Consider the following 20023-nt stretch of genomic DNA (forward strand, 5'->3'; position numbering starts at 1 on the left):
CTGGGGGCTGGGATTCTGGGATTCTGGGAGGCTGGGAGTCTGGAAGCTGGGATTCTGGGAGGCTGGGAGGCTGGAAGCTGGGATTCTGGGAGGCTGGAGGCTGGGAGTCTGGGGGCTGGGATTCTGGGAGGCTGGGATTCTGGGAGTCTGCGGGCTGGGAGTCTGGGGTTCTGGGAGGCTGGGAGTCTGGGGGCTGGGATTCGGGGAGTCTGGGGGCTGGGTTGCTGGGTTGTTGTGCCCCACACTGGTCTCCCCACCCTGCCCTGAGCCTGGCTGCTCCACTACAGTGAGTGTACAGTGATGGGCAGGTCTGAGCCCCCTACTCTCCTTTCATCAAAGCAGCTTCATCTGTTGTGTGGAGTGAGATTCATTTTGTTTCAGAAAGGTCCATGCTGCTGACGTAGCCATAGACATTAAGTGGAGTGTTTAGGTTGGTTTATAAACCATATTTCTGCAGACATGCCTGCCATAGACTGCACAAAGGCATGCCGATGTTGATGATTTTCATCAAATTAGTGTGAAGAGATTATGGAATAAAATGAATATACTCAAGAAACAAGATGGGGAGGAGATGCTGCTTACTGAATCATCCAGACTAAGAACAGCACAACGCCTTCAATATCATTGCTGCCCTTTTCACCCATTGTTGCTGTGGCTCCCCCCCACGCACCCCCCCCCCCGAATCTTAGTAAAAGAATTCAGAGCAAAATTAATTGTCCTGTGCACGGCCCTAAGAGTGTGCTGGGGCTGAGAACCTGGAGACTCGGGACAGGTCCCCAGGAGCTCGCAGGCCCACGCAGGAGCAGGGAACCTGCTCTGCTTTCTGTCTTTCTCCTGCTCCCCTGGGTTGCTTTGTGAGGGCGCAGATCTGAGTCAGCCACACAGAAAGCCTGCCCTGGGGCGCCTGCCCCGACAGACAAGCACTGCCTGGCCTCAAATGCCAGCCTGCATCCCATCTTGTTTCAGAAGCAATCAGAGCTTGCAGAGAATGTCAGCCCGGCTAACAGCGGCATGAAGGAAGCAGTCACCCGTAACCCCACCTAGAAAGACAGGATCTGGGTGTCCTCTCAATCTCCACCCTGTGTGGGCTTAAAGACCCTCCCACCACCTTTTAATGCTGCATCTTGTCCTTTGCTTGCCATCTTCTTGTGAACACTTTTCAAGATCGTCATGAGAGCAAATCACCAAGTGCATGCCAGGAACAGCAGAAGCCTCCTGCTCACAGCCCAGAGGCACGAGCTGCTTCTGTGCTGGGCTTCCTAGCGGAGCCTCCCTGGGCTCCCGGCTCATGTGATCGCCTTCTCCACGAAGCCCCTGCAGCTGCGTACCCCTTGTCCACCCGGAAGTGGAGCAGAGGCCACTGGTGCCACCGCCCACTGGGTCCCTCGGGGCTGAGAGCTGCAGGCTACTTCCTGGCGGAGTATTGGCTCCACGTCCAGCTGCAGACACACCGACCTGTCCACCTGTTCATCAGCGTTACACAGCTTCCCACCGCCAGCTCCCGCCCCACTGGACACGGTGATGGGAAACGTTTACTACTTCTTGAAACGTTATCACGATTCTGCTTACATCCTGCTTCCTGCTCTTCAATCAGCTTTGGGCTCATACTTGGTCTTTTCTTTTTTAAGCCATCGGCTAACTTTAGACTGAGGACTATGAATAGTTCTACTCCAAGCATTGTGTAGAAGTCTAGATAGTCTGGCCTTGGATAGATACCTCTGAATAGAATTTCTGGGGAAAACGCACAATGTATGCTTTGCTTTAAAAAAAAAAAAAAAAAAAAAAAGCACATCTGGGAGCCTCTTGATGGCGCGAAGGGGTAAGTCTCAGCATTAGGAAGCTCTCACCAGCCAGTGCTGCACGAGTTTAATCCCCACCCAGGGAGCTGCAGATCTCTCCTGCCTTACCCACTGCTCCCCTCAGCAGTGTGTTTCAGTAGATCCTTCTATTCTGCTCCCCACTCTGTCTGGTGAACCCTCCTATTCTTCGCCTCTGGCCTACACAGCAATTCTTGCATGCATAAATAAATAAATCTTTAAAAACAAACAGAAAAAAGATACTGCATGTCCCTTTTCCAGGGTGACTATAGCATCTCACAGAGTGAGAAAGTTTCCCCATATCCTCGCTGTTGCCTGGTATTGACAAGCTTTTAAATTTTAACTAACCTGGCAACAAGAAATAGTATCTCAGTCTTTTTTTTTTTTTTTTTGATTGAGATATAACGGACATAATGATACATTAACTTCCAAGGCACAACATGATGATTTGATGCTTCCATCGATTGTGAACTGATCATCCAGGGAGTCTGGTTAACATCCAGCACCACACAGTTCACACATTTTCTTTCTTGGAATAAATAGAGGACATTAAGATGTACAGTAGACGCTACAATATTGTTATTCCCTGTCAGGCATCATACCTCTGGGAATGATTTATTTCATCAACTGGGAGTTTGTACCTTTGGTCCCCTTCACCCACTTTGCACTGCCCCCCCCCCAACTGCCACCATACTAGGTTGATCCTAAAAATGAAAACGCCAGTATGTTTTACTATGCTGTGCTAATGTACAGATTATGTACTCAGAAACCTGAGCCTAGCCTTGGGTCGCTCACCTGGACCACACAAAGGAAATCTGAGAGGCATCTAGCTTGCCTTGTTGGGTGGTTGTTCGGAATGACAGCCTGTTAAGATTCCTGGATATTTGGACCATGACTTGTTTGAATAGAAAAATGTTTACTTTTCATTTTTAATGGATTCTCCACTTCTTAGCATATACTCCCACATCTTTCAGGCTCCCTGCTCCCCTAATTCCGTGCATTAAGTGGAATTCCCTCTCAACTCTTTCAAAGCTTTGCTACTGCCTGGACGGCCTCCAAGCTCCTCCCAAAGCTGGCCACCCAGACACCCCTTCACTGTGCTCTGAGGCATGTCCCTGGCTTCCCCCACCCCCTGGACTTCCGCTCAGATTTTTTTCATGTAGTTTGAGTATAGCTTCAAACAACTTTTGCATGAGAGGGTGTGGGAAGATAATCATCCTATGTCTTCACATGTCTAAAGAATGGCAGCCACACACAAAGCCCCCCATTGTCATATGATTCAGATTCAATTATGAATCAGCCACTGTTTTATCTCACATGTATTTTGAGTTCTGCTCTTTATCTTCGGTGTTTAGAAATTTCACAATAACATGTCTTCTATTTCACACAAAGGAAAGTAGAAGCAGCTAGAGAGGACAAGTTCCAGCTCACAAATCTCCACTTGCACACCCATTCATTCCGGGGAAAGGTCAAAAGCGCCTTTGTGCCGACGAACCCAGCCTTTCCTCAGCAATCTCATTGCTATCATTTCTTGGAGTATTTCATCCTCCATCTTTTCTCCTTTCATCTGAAATTCTATTCGTCAAGCAAAAAATGGACCCTCCATTTTCTCATCTCCATCTGTCCTTCGGCTGCGCAGTTTGGAAATCTCAGCTTTGTCTTTAGCGTTTTCCCGTGTTCCTTAATTTTAAACAATCATGTTTTTAATATTGAAGAAACTTGTCTTGTTCCCCAATGGCTCTATCTTTATACGTTTTATCTCATAAGTGCCATAGGTGAGGGCATAAATTAGATTTTATTTAAAAATCCCTTCTGTTCCCTGAATTAGTCATATTTTCTCCATGGCCACTTGCTCTACTGTCCACTCTGTCCTTTCTGTTACAGGCCCTTGCTTATCCAGGAAGCTATTTTGCAGACAGCTTTTCCTCCTCCAGGAGAGGAATGACCAGGAACTGCCCACTGAGGAGGGGAATCTGTGGACCAGCCTGCCTTTGCCCACCGGCTGATAGGTCTCTGGGAAGGACATACCAATTCAACGTTCTCCCAACTTCTGCCTGGGTGTGAAGCCAGGAACACGGTTGCTAGGCACCCACCCACCAACATTTTCTGTGGATGCCTTCCCCCCTTGCTTTCTGCTCATCACTGACTCATTCTTTGGAAATCTGGTCCCGTTTCGACTCCTACCTTCCCATCGCTCGATCTGCGTGTAGCTTTCTGGCCACAGTCTTAACTGCCCATCATTATTTCCTGAAATTTGTTAACAGCTCTGGACTGCCACTTCTCCCCAAAATGGATAATAAAGGCATATTATGAACACGGTTCCCAGTAAACAACTGTTCGACTTATATTCGAGGTCCAGGCCTGGTCCAGGCCTCTGACTTCCTTTTTAAAGTGTGGAGTCCTCACAGGCACTGTTGGGGTGCGCTTCTGTTAATAGGGCAGTCTAGCGTCTTTCACTCATATTGTTTCCATCTGCAGAAGCTCCAAGGTTTTGTCCTGCTCACACCTGTCAAACCACATCTCTCTCATTTTGCAATTCTGGGGTTAGCTGTTCTTGACCCAGGTGGACCCAGTAGGAAACTTTGTTCCTTGTCACATTCTATCTTCAGCCCATCGTGTCAACAGATCATGATTTTTTTTAAAGTTTTATTTATTTATGCAAACAGAACTAGGGTATGGGCCAGAGGTGCAGGGTGGGGGAGAGGTGAGCGGATTCACCAGAGACAGAGCAGGGAGAACAGGCAGATCGACAAAGTACACTGTTCAATGCAAGACAGGAGAGGTCTTCCGTGCCATGTGAGCCACCTCCCAGGCTGGGGATCGAACTCGTGCTGAAGTGGCTGTGGCTGGCTTCGCAGTGCTGCGCTTTAACCTGTTGCACCACTAGGGAGGGCCCAAATCATATTTGTTTAAATTCCAACATATTACCCAATATAGTTACCATCTCTCCTCCCTCTTGGCCTGTTCACACCCTGCCCTCTCTCATATCCTCTGCCTCCCCTAGGAGAGTTGTTTTGGTTAGAAGATTCCTGTCTTCAAACATGACCTTGAGCAGAGCCCAAAAGATAAAGCAGGTGAGGGTCACGCCCTCTCCATTGACCATCCTCTCTGGCGAGCCCTTGAAGCCACTTTTCCAAGCCAAACAGGCAGAGGTCAAGAATGGAGCCCTAAAGAGCCTTGACTTTGAAAACCTGAGAAGTGTGCCTGGGGGGAAAGCCTGGAAGCAGACCAGCAGGAGGATGGGGAAGCCCGGAGGAGGTGCCATCTCAGCTCAGCCATCGGGGACACAGCAGAAAGAAGCAGGAGAGCTTCCCACATGCAGACAACTTGCGAGAGAGTGGCCGGGAGGAGGGCACAACCAGCAAGACAGGACAGCAGCTGGAGGGTCCAGTCTGTCTCATCACGGTGTCCGTGTGTTGTGCCAGCACCTCTGCACCCCACCTTCTCACTGCCCAGAAACAAGGCCCAGCGCCCAGCCCCCCGTCTGTGTCCCCTCCCTCCTCTGAGAGAGCACCCTTCCCTTGATGCAGCAGTCTGACCACAGTGCACCAGATCCTCCCGACCCTAAGCCCAGCCCACGTTCCTTCCAAAGTGACCTGTGCTGAGCCCACAGTTTCGGACCTTCCCCATCGCGCTCTCCTATCTGCATCAGCAACCAGAGGTGCATCTCCTCGGGGGCTTTGATTTTAGCGCTCAGCACACTTTCCTTCTGGCAAAAACACATCCAGCAAAAAGCCAGCCACCTTAAATACCAAAGGTGCTTCTTCAGGCACATAAGGAACAGTGGGACAGCCCCATCTTCTCCAGCAGACAGCCAGGCCAGGCTGCGATGACTGACTGTGTGCATGGGTGTATGTGCACCAATGCATTATGCCTGTGTGTTGCATGCATGGTGTATGAGTGTGCCCGTGTGTGTGCATGTACCAACACACGTGTGCCAGTGTGCTCGCATGTGCGGTGTATGAGTGTGCACGGGCGTGCCCACACAGGTGAGTGGCCAGTGTGCCTGCTTGGGGACAAGGGGTGGCTTTAATATCTTTTCCAAACTCTGCTGTGAACTGCAGCCCCTGGGCAGCCTGGCACTCCCCACAGACAGCCAGGTCACAGAGAAGGAGAAGAAGCCCCCCACAGCAACCACCAAGGGAGGAAGAGGCAAAGGAAAAGGCAAGAAGAAAGGGAAAGGGAGAGAGGAGGTAGAGGAAGAAACTGACCCTCGGAAGATCGAGTTGCTGAACTGGGTAAGTGGAAAGTGGGCCTCAGGGAGGTCATGGAGCCGCGACCCCCTTTCTGCAGGGGAAGGGGCAGGTCTGGTCGTCTGCTTCAGCCCCTCCCAGGCCCCAACTCTGGCGGCGTCAAAGCGCCATGAGAGCGTCAGCGCTTCAGATGACACGTGTGCCCGAGGCAGTGTCAGGTTGACAGAAACGCCAACAGCTCTTGCCTTGGGGAGCACCACGGAAGGGGGCCCAAGGCATCTTAGAGCGACCCTTTCTTCCTTGATGCATGAAGATGTGGAAACAAAGCAATTACTGCCCAAGAAATGCAGTTTGGGGAACAAACATTTTTGAAGACATGGTGTAGTGTAGAGACCAAGCAGCGCCTGAGGTCCGCGGCCTCGCTGCTGTCGGGACACCTGGCGAACCAGGGCCGAGGCTCCTGGGGACAGGTCACTGGCGTTGCCCGGCCATTCTCTCGGGCGGCAGACTGCAGGCTCCCTCATCCCACCCGCTGCCACAGGTTACTCCTTGGTCACGAAACAAACTCGTGGGAGCACAAAACACCACTTTGGCGGTCATGTTTTAATCCTCTTCAGGTAAAAAGGAGAAGTCACTGGCAAACGTTCACATTTTGCTGGGGCATGTAGGAGCCACACAGCGAAGAAAGGGAGGGGAGATGAGACATGTTCATTCAAGACAAAGAGCATAGAGAACTCTGCAGAGAAGCCCCCAGGGGCAGGGAGGGAAAGACCTCACACCTTCCCACGCGCAGGGGCCAGGCCAGGGCGGCCCTCAGAGGCAACTCACGGGCTCCCTCTCCTGGCCGTGCAGGTGAATGCCCTGGAGCAAGCCATGCTGGATGCTTTAGTCTTGGATCGCGTTGACTTTGTGAAGCTCCTGATTGAAAATGGGGTGAACATGCAACACTTTCTTACCATCCCTCGACTGGAAGAGCTTTATAACACGGTGAGTGTTCTCGGAGGGAGGGCAGGAGGGAGCCGGCCATCTGAATATAAGTGTCACTGGAGCATGGGACATTTCCAGGGAATCAGTGAGCTTGGGCTCCTGGGCCCTGGGTGCCCCCTGGGAGCCCCTCCTTACTGCAGGCAGGATTGGTCCCTGCTGCTGGCCACACCTGGCCCACAGTCGCCCCCACACCGCAGACCTCTCCTCTGAAGTGCACTGACTCCAGTGTGTGCGTGAGGAACAGCTCATTAAAAAAAAGAAAATCCCATGTCATTAAGGAGCGTGAGATGTTGCCGAGGTGAACAGTCACTGGGACCCTGATTTTCTAATGCCTGTTCAGTGAAAAATGTACAAGTAAGTGTGACAGCCCAGAGCTCCATTACGTCAGAATGGCATTGTTTGAATAAAATCCTCTTGGCTACTATTATTACAATAAGAATCTTGAGAATTTCCACTTCCTTCCTCTTTCTAAATATTTAAGGAGCAGAAACTGCCCTCTCCCGTTGCGTGCTGACGCTTCGTGGTGGATTTTTCACACAATATTGTACATCATAGGAAGCTCTCTACAATGAGGCAGTGAAGATTTCATAGGGTGCCAGATCCTTCTTAGCCACAACTAGTTCTCTCATAAAAGAAACAGGTCAACAACAGGTTACGTTGCAGCACCCACATCTCATGAGGTCTAGTGAGTGGGGTAGCAGGTGGCTCCAGGAGTTGAAGAGAAAACATGTAACAAGGGCCGAACGCTTCTCTTTCAGAGACTGGGTCCACCGAGCACACTTCATCTGCTGGTGAGGGATGTAAAAAAGGTCAGTGTGCCGTTGTATAATCCTTACCTACGGTATCATTCAATTAGATTTTTTATGCATGTATTTATTTATGTGTACAGGAACTGGGGTACAGGCCAGACATGTGGGGGCTGATAGGATTCACCAGAGACAGAGTGGGGAACAGAACAGGCAGATGGATGAATTCCACTGCTGAAGGGAGCAGCGGAGAGACAGGAGAGGTCTGCGGCGCCATGTGGGTCACCTCCCTGGCCGGGGATCGAACTCAGTGCTGCAGTGGTTACAGAGAGCTTCCTAGTGCTGCGCTTTAATCCACTGCACCACCAGGGAGGGCCCCCAGTTAGACTTTTTTTTTTTTTTTTAAAGATTTATTTATTTGTACATACAGAACCGGGGTACAGGCTAGAGGCTCAGGGGCGGTGAGAGGCTTCACCAGAGATAGAGTGGGGAGCAGAACAGGCAGATCAACGAAGCACACCGCTGAGGGGAGCAGCGGGTGGGTCAGGAGAGGTCTGCCACACCATGTGGTCACCTCCGGGGCAGGCGGGAATCGAACTCATGCGGAAGCGGCTTTAGCTTCTCAGTGCAGTGCTTTAACCCGCTGCGCCACCAGGGAGGGCCCTAGACTTTTTTTTTAACAAAAGTTTATTTTTACATCATTTTGTACATTTTTTTCCCCATCTCAATTGTCATCCCCGCGGGTTTCCCATCACCAAGTCACCCGTGTGCCACCACCATAATCCCGTGCATTTCCCTCCCCACCCCCACCCCGTTTTTGAATTCCTCTCTCCAGAAAAGTTTATTTAAAACTAAAAGTAATAGTTTTTTAAAGTTTCTTGTTGCTCCCCACATACAATAGGCTGTGCTGATGCCTGGTTGGCCCCATTGCAAGGCCAGGAGCAGCAGCCAGGAAGTTGCCGCCTCAGGCTTCCTGGGCCTCCCTCTGTCCGCGCATCCTCATGTTCAGATCCACACTGCGCTCTGCCACCCACACCTTCGCGGCACCTTTTCGCAGAAGTACTAGCAGGATGTGGCTCATGTCACTCTACATTTTGGGGATTAAAGCTATTGTTCCTCCTCTGTTCCCTTACTAGTAAGCGCTAGAAGTTTCCCTTTCTTTCTACTGCCACTTCTTGGAGGCGGTGTTCTTGTGAATCTAGCCCATCCAGTCATGTTTCCACAGGCGAGAGGATTAGATTGGGTTAAAGCAAGAGTGATTCATCTCGTTAGCATGCACCCCTGGCATGAAGAGTGTGGGACATGTCTTCACAGTCTGAGCAAGAGAGAAAACAACTCAGATGAGAGAAGCGCGTTTTCAGAGTCCTGAGCATCCAGGTCGTGTTTCATACACATATCTAGTTCCAGTAGTTGGGGATTTGGCTTCTATAGACACTCACTGGCTCAGGACAGAATCAGGAATCTTATTTCCCCGATATCTTGGATTAGGCTGAGCAAACATTAAAAGCTACAGCTACCCAAATTCAGGCCCAACCATTTCTCACCCAATGGCTTCAGTCATCCTCCTCTGCCTCCATTCTTACTCCTTCCCACCATTCCCAGTTACAGGACCCCAGCCCCCTCCTGTCCCTACAGTCCTCCAAGTCTCATGAAGTTCAAGCTCCTCCTAAGAAGCCTCAACCTACTGGAACCACCCTGTCCCACGCCACCCCCACCCCTAGCTATCGAGGCAGCCTTTCTCCCCCTCCTGCCATCCACGAGGAGTTGGGGGCCCTAGCATGCTGCTGCCAGGGGGTCGTGGGGGCTCACCCCTCTCCCCAGAAGCAGTAGGCTCCCTAGAGCAGACCAGTATCTCCTTTAGCTCTGTGGTTGGAATCCCCAATGTGGTCACAGATCACAGCAGGGGCCAAAGAAACTAATGCCAAGTGCAGGGGCTGGTCAATGCTACTCCTTTTATAAAGGGGGGGCACCGGACATGTTACCAGATGGCCCCAGGTTACCACCATCCTTTGAGCCATATGAAATGAACAAAGCGATACATGGCTTACAGCAGCGAAGCCTACATGTCACTGCCCAGCTGGGAGAAGCCAGCGACCTGGGCCATGAATTACAAACAGACAAGTACCTGGATAGCCTCTCCTCAGACTCTTCCTTCCTCCCCACAGACCTGCGCTCGCTTCCATTTTAGTACAAAGCTCTGTCACTCCTTGTCTCCCAGTTATAACACAGTCTGTGATGTTTGTGTCCTAACTGAAATGGAGGGGTGTCTCCCAGAAAGGCACAGGGTACCCATGCAACACCTTCATTAGGAAAGTCCCAGGGGGCAGTGGGGTGGGGTGGGCTGGATCCAATTTCCATGGCCACTTCCTCCTTCTGCAGGAAATCTAAACTCCAGCCCCTCGAAGCTGGCTTCTCCCCCTCAAGCTGCTATAAGAGAACCTTAGCTCCTTCAGGAAGCCTCACACCTGCTGGGCATTGGTGGCTTCACCTTTACCCACTGAGTCCATGAACCTGCCCAGCTCTCCACCTATAGCTTTATGGGTTCCTTTTTTTTTTTTTTAAAGATTTATTTATTTGTACATACAGAACTGGGGTACAGGCCAGAGGCTCAGGGGCGGTGAGAGGCTTCACCAGGGTCAGAGTGGGGAGCAGAACAGGCAGATCTATGGAGTACACTGCTGAGGGGAGCAGCGGGTGGTCAGGAGAGGTCTGCCGCGCCATGTGGTCACCTCTGGGGCAGGCGGGGATCGAACTCATGCGGAAGCGGCTTTAGCTTCTCAGTGCAGTGCTTTAACCCGCTGCGCCACCAGGGAGGGCCAGCTTTATGGGTTCTTAACCCTGCTCATTGGGAAAGTTTATTTCATTCTCTAAAACATGGCTTAACCCACCGTTCCAATCAATTATATGGTAGGAACAGGCCGACTGCTGTTTCCCATCCTGTCAGTAACGCCCAGGTGGGGGCTGGCTTTAGGTCTGTTATGTCTGAGGTGCATGAGTGATGTCCACACAGCGAACACATTCTTCCAGGGGCTGAGACGTGGCCTTTTTTCTTACAGAGCAACCTTCCGCCCGATTACCACATCAGCCTCATCGACATAGGGCTTGTGCTGGAGTACCTCATGGGAGGCGCCTACCGCTGCAGCTACACTCGGAAGAGCTTCCGGACCCTTTACAACAACTTGTTTGGACCCAAGAGGGTAGAGCTCAATGAACATGTGGTGTTTTGTGCTTCCTGGAGTCACCTGTGCTTCCTTGCTGTCTTTCCCGATGACTCGGTCTGCTCTAAACACCCTCTCCACGCATACAGGCCCTTTCTCCTGCTGCAGCTCTCAGGTGTGAGGTCTCGGGCCCTGCACGATGCCCCAGCTTCAGTGACAGCCCCTTTCCTGCACCCTGTAATGAGGGGGGCACCACAGCTCATCAACTGCACCTACCCTCAGTCTTTGTCCACATTAGCTTTGTCCTGTGCTTCTGTGTCTCTGACTGACCCTCCTACTCCCTCAGCGACCTGACCTTTCCAAGCTAGGAACATCACTGCTCCAGGGCCGCTTCCGCCTGACAAGCCACCAGCAAGCTCATTCTCACACTCTCGGCTAGGGTTTCAACAGCCCCGCCCAAGCCTACCCTACACTAACATGGAAGACAACAGGCCTCAGCCAAAATCAAGTCCTATTACTAAATGCCCACTCTGTTTCCCGGTTCAAAATCGTATGCTTATCACAGATAAACTCAAAGTGAGGCCTGTCAGGAAGACCCCACTTACAGCCCCAAAACGTTCTGCCAGATTTCTCTCAGTTTACCTGGAGTCAGAGTGCAGTGTCTGCGTCTGCTTCTCAACTGACTTTCACTGACAAAAGAAAGTTTCCAAATTCAAGTATTTGCTTTCCTTGGATATTTTCTTTAATTATAAAGTACTTGTTCATCTGTTATGTCTCCTACTAACAATAATACTAATGTACTACTAAAGTACTAGAGCTAACATCAGTTATCTGAAGAAATTGATCCTTTTCTCTTTCTTTATTATGCAGCCTAAAGTTCTTAAACTTCTGGGAATGGAAGTAAGTAGGATTTGTGACTAATAGTTTTTGATTGCTTGCTTAAATCTGTGTCGTCCTCTTCTGTTTGATTTGTTTGACATAAAATTGAATGACTTTGTTTTCCATGCATCAATCTACTCTACCAAAATTTATTCAGGTGATTTAGTCAAATTATGCAAAAGGATTAAATTTATCTTTTAAAAGGTGTAACCCAACGCCTTTTATAGAGTTTGCAAAGCCATTCAAAGCCAAGATTAAATAGCAAAGCAAATGAAAAAAATGCCACCTGTGCACAAAAATCATATATAATAGCAGAAGAAATTCAACAGACTGTCTTAAGGTCTAAACAAGTGCTTGGTCTTCTAATAATGCAAATTAATACAATGGTAAGCAGTTAATATATTGCATCATATCAATAAATCATAGAAGAAAAATTTAGGACATGATCATTTTTTAATAGAGGCTAGAGAAGAATCATAAACATTTAAAAGAAGTTGGCCTATTAAAAAAAGACTGATAAAGTGAATACTAGAATAAAAAATACTCCAATATGATTAAAATATATGTATATCTTCAAGCAGGAGAAAATCAATTACTGAGTTATTTCTATAAATATCTAGAAGACAAACACTCGCATTATCATCGGCTTATAGTTCTCCCTGTTTGTTTTTTAAGAGTTATGGAAACTACTGCATGAAACAGGAATAAATGTTGAAGAAAATATGCCCAAAAGGCAGAGAAAATAATTATTGCCAAATTGATGCAAAGTATAAGATTTTATTTGAGGTGATATTAGGACTGCAGCCCAGGAATACAGATTCAAGAATATACTGAATTATGTTCGGAGTTGCCTTGAGAAACTCAGAACGCAGATGGAACAGTCATCTCCCTCTGCTACGCAAGTTAGGCAATAGCTAGTCAGATCAAGTGAGGGGAGCAGTCATATGCAATCTGCAGGTTAGGTGACAGTTTTGTCAAGTAGTGATTGGTGTAGTGATATGCAGTGTGCAAATGTAGTGAAAGCGTGTCGAGTCATGATTGGTTCCATCCCAGGGGCGCGGGGTCTGGCCTGCCATTGCTTCATCCAAGAAGGGGCAGGCTGGCTGTGTCCTTGCTCTTTAGAGGTGCCCTGCAGCCTGATTCTCAGTAACTCCACAACCATTTCAGTTACCAGCCTCAAATGACTTCATTATGGCCTTCGTTTCTTGTCACTGCTGAGAGATAGGTTTTCCTTCTTTCAGTTCCAGTTCTTAAAACCCTGTGTTACACATTGAGAGCAAAACTCAAGGAAATGGGCTTGTTTCCTGTCAGGATGATGAGCCTCCAGCGAAAGGGAAGAAAAAGAAAAAGAAGAAAAAGGAGGAAGAAGTGGACATCGACGTGGATGATCCCGCTGTGAGCCGTTTCCGGCACCCCTTCCATGAGCTGCTGCTGTGGGCGGTGCTGATGAAACGCCAAAAGATGGCGGTCTTCCTCTGGCAGCGGGGAGAGGAGAGCATGGCCAAGGCCCTGGTGGCCTGTAAGCTCTACAAGGCCATGGCCCACGAGTCCTCTGAGAGTGAGCTGGTGGACGACATCTCCCAGGACCTGGACAACAATTCAAAGTTAGTGTGGGGGTGTGCAAGAGTGGGGGGTGATGTGAGGAGCCAGGAGAAACTATTGTCATGAGTACCTGTCCCTTTGGGAGCCGGGGTGGGTGGCCAAGGTCCTCACCGAAATTCAATGATGTTTAATTAAAGCTCCTTCATAAATCTCTTTGTCCATTATGTCAGCACGTCCCCTTGAGTCTCTCTGAGAAGTCTCTGGACTGTTGTTTTAGTTTAGTGCCTTCTGGTGTGAATTGTTCAGACACACTTTTAATGCCAAGGCAATAAAATACATTTCCATAAGGAGACAAAGACTCAAGAGGGTTACAGCTTTTGTAAACCTGTGCCCTTAGACTTGACAAGTACCTCTCAGGTTTCCTCCCCCTTAGGTGAGACAAGATGATGGCGGGGGCCTGGAGTTGGTTATTTACCTTTTCTAAGCCAGCTAGATTCTGATAATAACCCCAATAGGTCAGGTTTTGGTTAACTAGTGTCTCTTGAAGTTTCTCCTAAGGTCAGACCATCTTAAGAACAGGGACTCTGGTGTATGCTTCCTTTTCCCCTCCCCACCCCCAGCCGCATCAAGGGATTTTTCTCCCATCTCCCTCCTGAGAACTTGGCGGAGCTCCTGGAGGTAAAAATCACAGAAGTGTGGGCACACCCACCTGAAAGTGGGTAGCCCAGAAGTTATTAACTCTCAGGCTTGTTCTGACTAAGCCTCCAATAATTTGTCAATTGCAATTCAGGTTTTTCTACCCGGCCCTTGTCCCCAGAAAGGATTGTACTCATGGATGTCTACTCCATGAAGTTAGATTCTTTGTGCCTCTTGCCTCTTAGAATCTAGAATAGTTGATAATTTTGAGTTTGTTCAGGTTTCCTTGTTGCTAGGAGTGAGTGTTGATTGCCAGTGCCGTCATGTGTACAACCAGAAACCAGCAATCCCAGTATAAATGTATAGACACATGAACTTGAGACATATACAGACAATTCTGCAAACATCTGACATCTTTGCCTTCTGAAGCATGATGCTTTTAGTTTAGATTTAGTGGTTTCTAAAATCAGAAGCTGTTTTTTTTTCCAATAAATTTTTATTGACATGACATTATGATTTATAAACATCAGTAATTCGAGGCTGTCTAGATATGGGGAGGTGTCCCCAGCTTCCATGAGCTGGTAAATGAGGCCCTTCTGCTCTCTAGAGGACTCAGCAAGTGATCTGTCACCCCACAGCCAGCAGGACCCCAGACCAGAGGGTACTACACAGAGCATCCCTCTTCGGCAACAGAGAATACTGTTCCCCTGCACAACATCCCTCCCTTCTTCATTCTTCAATTCAGAATTAAAATAAAGCCTCTATAAAAATTGAAAAGCAGAAATACCATGGGCCTCTATCCTAACTTTATCTCATGAAAAAATGTTGAAGGAACAGTAATGTTGATGACTGTCATTATATATCTGAATCAGGACCATGCAGGACAGGGAGTCCGTTTTATAGCCCTAAGTCAGCGTGTGAACCTTCTCCATCCTCTCCCTTGGGCTTTCATCACTTCCCCACCTCCAGCAGTTAGGCCCTCCCTGACCTGGGCCCCCATTACACTCAACCTTGTCTCTGTCGTGTAGCACTGATGATTCAATTCTCCTGGAATCCATGAATTATTGAAGTTGTAAGACAGATATGTTGAAAGACACATACAGTCCTACACATACAGCCTGGTGACTTCACAAGCGAGACGCACCAGGAAGAGCAGACCCAGATCAAGAACAGCACCATGCCTGTCCTGCTGGCCCTCCTGGTGTCCCCTGTCCCTGTCCACCTCCTTCTCCACCAAAGGGGGCACTATTCTGGCTTCCAGGCACAGAGGGGTTTGGTTTCAGACTCACCTTCGCCATCTTTTCTGTCTGCCGCCCACCCCCATCCCCCCACCCCGTCTTGGTGGGCAGATTGGGATCAAGCTGAAACTCCATCTGCTGCAAGAACAGTCACCCCACTATGACTGAGCCTGGGGCCTTGATCCCAGCTGTCGCCATCTGGGGACCTACCCCCAGTTTCCTACTTTCAGGAAACCCCCAGTTTCCTGCTTGCTGATGGTTAGAAATCAAAGCTTGTGCCCTGTCTCTCCACGTTGTCCCTGTGGACATGTCCCTCCAATGAAGGGCAGTGGACACCACAGCCTCATCCCAGCTTCTGTTCCTTCCCCTTCAGAGACTTTGGCCAGCTGGCTGTGGAACTGTTAGACCAGTCCTACAAGCACGATGAGCAGATCGCCATGAAACTGCTGACCTATGAGCTGAAAAACTGGAGCAACTCCACCTGCCTCAAGCTGGCTGTTGCCGCTAAACACCGGGACTTCATTGCTCACACCTGCAGCCAGATGCTGCTGACTGACATGTGGATGGGAAGACTTAGAATGAGGAAGAATCCTGGCCTGAAGGTATGCATGAGATGGCTGTCAGGTAGGTAGGGACAGCATAGTAACCAGGGACTTCTGTTATGGCCACAAGCCTTGTTTTATAAATGGTGAAGTTCCAGCTCTCAGATGATATAACTTGCCTACGATCTGGGGGTCCAGAACCCAGTTCCAGGTGGTCTAAGCCAGAGTCTGACCTGACCGTTGCCTAGTTTATGAGCTCAGAATCCATCCTCACTCACCATGTACCTGTGTTTGAGTCATCAACTCACCATTAAAGCAGGAGTCTGGACCCAATTTCTATAGATTCTTCCACAACTATGAAATCATGTGATATTATTTTAACTGATGATGCTTTTATCACATGGGGTTTATGAGACAGTGTGAAGCTATGAAAGAGTTTAAAAAAGGATGAAGTGAGGAGAAAATTGTTTTGCAATCATATCCTCAAGCTGCTTTTTAATTCTGTTAACTAGGAGGCTATCTTGGGAAGATATTCTAATCCTCAGACAAACTAGACAATATGGTACCTACTTGTACCATATTATACCTAGCTCATGGGATAGGAAAAGATATTATATGCTATACCCCATAGGATGATTTTAGCAAATAGAAGGCACTCCATTTCTTAAAAATATGAATCTTATGCCCAGCTGCCCAAGTCTACATATGTGCTAAGCTAATATATATAACTTTGGATATTAATAATGAAAAAGTGTTTAATATACCAAGAATAGTGAGAAGATCCTACAGTTCTCAGGGAAATGAAATAGGTTACCTACAAAAGTATAAGCATCAAACTTTTCATCAGTAGTACTGAAACCTAAGCGCATTGGATCAAGGCCTTTACCATCCTGAGGGGAAATAACTTTTTCACCTAATCCAGTTCATTTTAAAATATGAGGCTAGACCAGTTCACAGAGGCAATGTTTAAAATATACACTTTCTACATACCCATTCAGAAAAACTGCTTGAGTGGGTATTCCATCAACTGAAAGGCAAAAATTACAAGAAAAAAAGGTATGATGTGAAATGCGAGAAACAAGCCCAACATTTAAAAATTTCCTCTAGGAAAGCTTGATGAAAAGGGGGGCAGATGACGTGAGTACAGGGCTCAGTGAGGTCTAGGATGAAGGTACGGAGAGCAAGAATGCGTCCAGTAGACAGGTGGAATGACTAAGGAGGCACTAAGCCTCAGAGAAACAAAACCAGAAAGTAGTGGGGAAACCACTAATTTCAGCAAAAACAGAAAAAACAGAAAACTGCACACAAAAGTTAGATTCGGTTATGATTCAAATTAAAATTTGGAACAAATGAGGCAATCTGTAGAATGCAAAAAGACCTCTTGGCCTTTGATACCAAGAACATTCCTGCATCCTAGTGGACAGTTCTCCAGCAATTCAGCCACACTTCAGGCCTCATCTTGAAGTGAGTTTGCTCTTGGAAAAACGTTGCTGGTTGTGTTTCTCCACCCACGGGTCCATGACCTTCAACTGGTAAAAGCCTGTGATACCGCTGATGTGCCATAAAGCAAAGCTCAAATAAGTGAGATAAACCTGTTCCAGTTTCCTTTTTGCATTTGAATCGATTCTATTTCCTTGTTTGGGCTGTTCACATACCTGTTACATACGTTTTAATTACTGATGTTTATGGTATCATTTTTGGTAGATGATAGAAATGGGCCTTTTCTGTTGTCCTTAACAATAACTTACTGAGGGAAATTTTCTAGAAGTCAACATCACCAGATAATGGAAGTAGGTTTCAGTACTAGTGACACACAGTCTCACAGTTATAAAAATGTCATCAAGACTGTCCATCTGTAGGCCAGGACAAACTTTTGCTGTACTGGCTGAGTTAAGTGCTTTGGTTGTGAGACAGATTTGTCTTCCAACTCTCGGTCAAAAGTCACATTTACCCCTAAGTGGTTTCTATGTAAACTGTGTTTGGTCTCTTCACTAGAGGTGTCATTATATGTTATTTATTTTTTAATTTGTATTATTAATTTTTAATTTAAAATTTTACATGCTTTGCAACTTAAGGTAAGACCTTTGCTATAAAAGCCAGCATTTTACACAATGCTATTGGTAATTCATGTTTAAAAATTGGTGTTTGTTTGTAAACTCTCCATTGTCTACAATTCTACCAAGATACCAAACCAGATAAGACACAGAATTTGAGAGCAGAGTGCTGGAGCTGATCATTTACTGACTGATGTTGAAGGCTGCAATTCGGAAATTTTACCTACAACTGGGCATTTTTACCCGAGAATTGCCATAACTTAGCAATCCCTAATTTCTCATCAACTCTAGGTTATAATGGGAATTCTTATCCCTCCCACCATCTTGTTCTTGGAATTTCGACCTTATGATGACTTCTCGTATCAAACATCCAAGGAAAACGAGGACGGCAAAGAAAGAGAAGACGAGAATGTGGTCAGTGTTACCCTTAATCATAAAAGTGCACTCTCACTTTCAGACTCATTGTGATGCCTCTTCCCATGAATGTTGCAACCTCAGTAACTGGGGGATTTTTCAGTTTTATTTATTTATTTATAATTTTTTTTTTATTCATACGGATCTGTGGTACAGGCGAGAGAGAGGTACAGGGGTGGTGAGAGGATTCACCAGAGACAGAGTGGGGAGCAGAACAGGCTGAATGATGAAGTACACTGCTGAGGGGAGCAGCGGGCTGGTCAGGAGAGGTCTGCTGCACCCTGTGGCCACCTCCAGGGCTGGTGGGAATTGAACTCATGCAGAGGTGGCTTTAGCTTCTTAGTGCTGTGCTTTAACCTGCTGCACCACCAGGGAGGGCCGGATTTTTCAGTTTTAAAGGTGCTTGTCTTAAATGTGCTGGTGTGTGTTACATTTTCCATTTAGCAGCCTGCTTGTCGTATGCTGTGTTTTATAGGATGCAAATGCAGATGCTGGCTCAAGAAAGGGGGATGAGGAGAATGAACACAAGAAGCAAAAAAGCATCCCCATTGGAACAAAGATCTGTGAATTTTATAACGCTCCCATTGTCAAGTTCTGGTTTTACACGGTGAGGTCCCCTTTTTAGCATTTGCCATTTAGCATGTTTGAACATTTAGAGTTTAGAATCGAGAAAAATGTCAAGGGCTTTAAAAAGTATTTTAAAAGTCACTGAATTAAAATGAATTTTGAAAATGAAACTGAAACCAGTTGAGGTTTTTAACTAAAATTGATAAAGCTTTCTTGTCCTGTATTCCTATGTATGTAGGAAAGGGCTTATCCTCGTCCTAAATATGCCATTTTTTAAAGTAAATAAGCAAGTTCTATTTGTTTAAGATGAAGGATTTTTAAAGTGTCTTTAGTAATACAAATGGAGTGAAATGTAGTTTCATTTAAAAATGAACAAAGAGGACTAGTGATTTAAAGGGCAAACTCAAAGGTGCCATTTTCATGCAAGAATGTAGTTGAACCCAGACCTTAAAGTCTATAAGCAGTCGCAGCAGGGTACTCTGTGGCTCCCCAAACCATGCAGTCTGGGGGAGGGACTAGGTTGCTCAAGCAGTGAACCCCTTCCCACACCAGCTGTGTCCTGGCCCTGTCGTGCCATTCCTGACTGGATACAGGTTAGTGATGACACGTGAAGAGCTAAGCCCAGGGTCATGGACAGAGCAATCAGTGCAGGTGAGCAGGGAGGGGGCAAGGGTGAATCTCTGTGAATTGGTATCTGGAGGGCATAAGGACCCAGGTCAACAGTGGGCCTGGACACCCTAGGGACATGGCCAAAGCTGCTTCTGCCTCTCTGTCCTGATGAAACCCAGCACAAAGGTCAGGTCTCTCACCTGGGCTTTACCCTGGACCCTCTGGGTGCTATCTTGGGCTTGGGGAAGGATGGGTTCATATGACAACTTCCCAGGCGATTCTGATGCAGTCCAAGGTGAGAACTCAGCTTTAATCCCCCTACAGGAAACACTGAATACAAGGAATTTTACCTGTCTCCTAATAAAGCTTATACAACCAGGAAGGTCTATCTTTAAAATAAAAAACTGGCAAATCATAAATACAGTTGCTAGCACACTGTCCCTGCAGACCACAGAAGCAGCTCACACCAGTAAGGGGTCCTGAAGCTGAAGATTCAGCAGCCTCATGGTAAATCTACTTCAATCAGCTTAAGACACCTCACCCCCCCCCCTCCACCTCCAAACTCTGTGTCTTTCCTTGCCACAAACACAGGATGTGTCAGAGACATGCCAGCACGAATTAGGGAGATTTGGAATGGCTCT

General features: G+C 47.5%; 1 protein-coding gene across 1 annotated transcript in view; it reads left to right on the forward strand.

Annotated features, from left to right (window-relative positions):
- Positions 1-20023, forward strand: part of TRPM1 (transient receptor potential cation channel, subfamily M, member 1) — a 72564-nt gene that overhangs the window by 31884 nt on the left and 20657 nt on the right. The window contains exons 11-19 of the mRNA XM_012732664.1: positions 5882-6055; positions 6863-6997; positions 7756-7806; positions 10800-10940; positions 11772-11801; positions 13092-13384; positions 15570-15798; positions 18084-18206; positions 18682-18813. Coding sequence (XP_012588118.1) covers positions 5882-6055; positions 6863-6997; positions 7756-7806; positions 10800-10940; positions 11772-11801; positions 13092-13384; positions 15570-15798; positions 18084-18206; positions 18682-18813 — 1308 coding nt within the window. The remainder of the gene's footprint in view (positions 1-5881; positions 6056-6862; positions 6998-7755; positions 7807-10799; positions 10941-11771; positions 11802-13091; positions 13385-15569; positions 15799-18083; positions 18207-18681; positions 18814-20023) is intronic.

Source organism: Condylura cristata, unplaced genomic scaffold, assembly GCF_000260355.1.
Source record: "Condylura cristata isolate star-nosed mole 26May11 unplaced genomic scaffold, ConCri1.0 scaffold00035, whole genome shotgun sequence".
Lineage (NCBI taxonomy): Eukaryota > Metazoa > Chordata > Mammalia > Eulipotyphla > Talpidae > Condylura > Condylura cristata.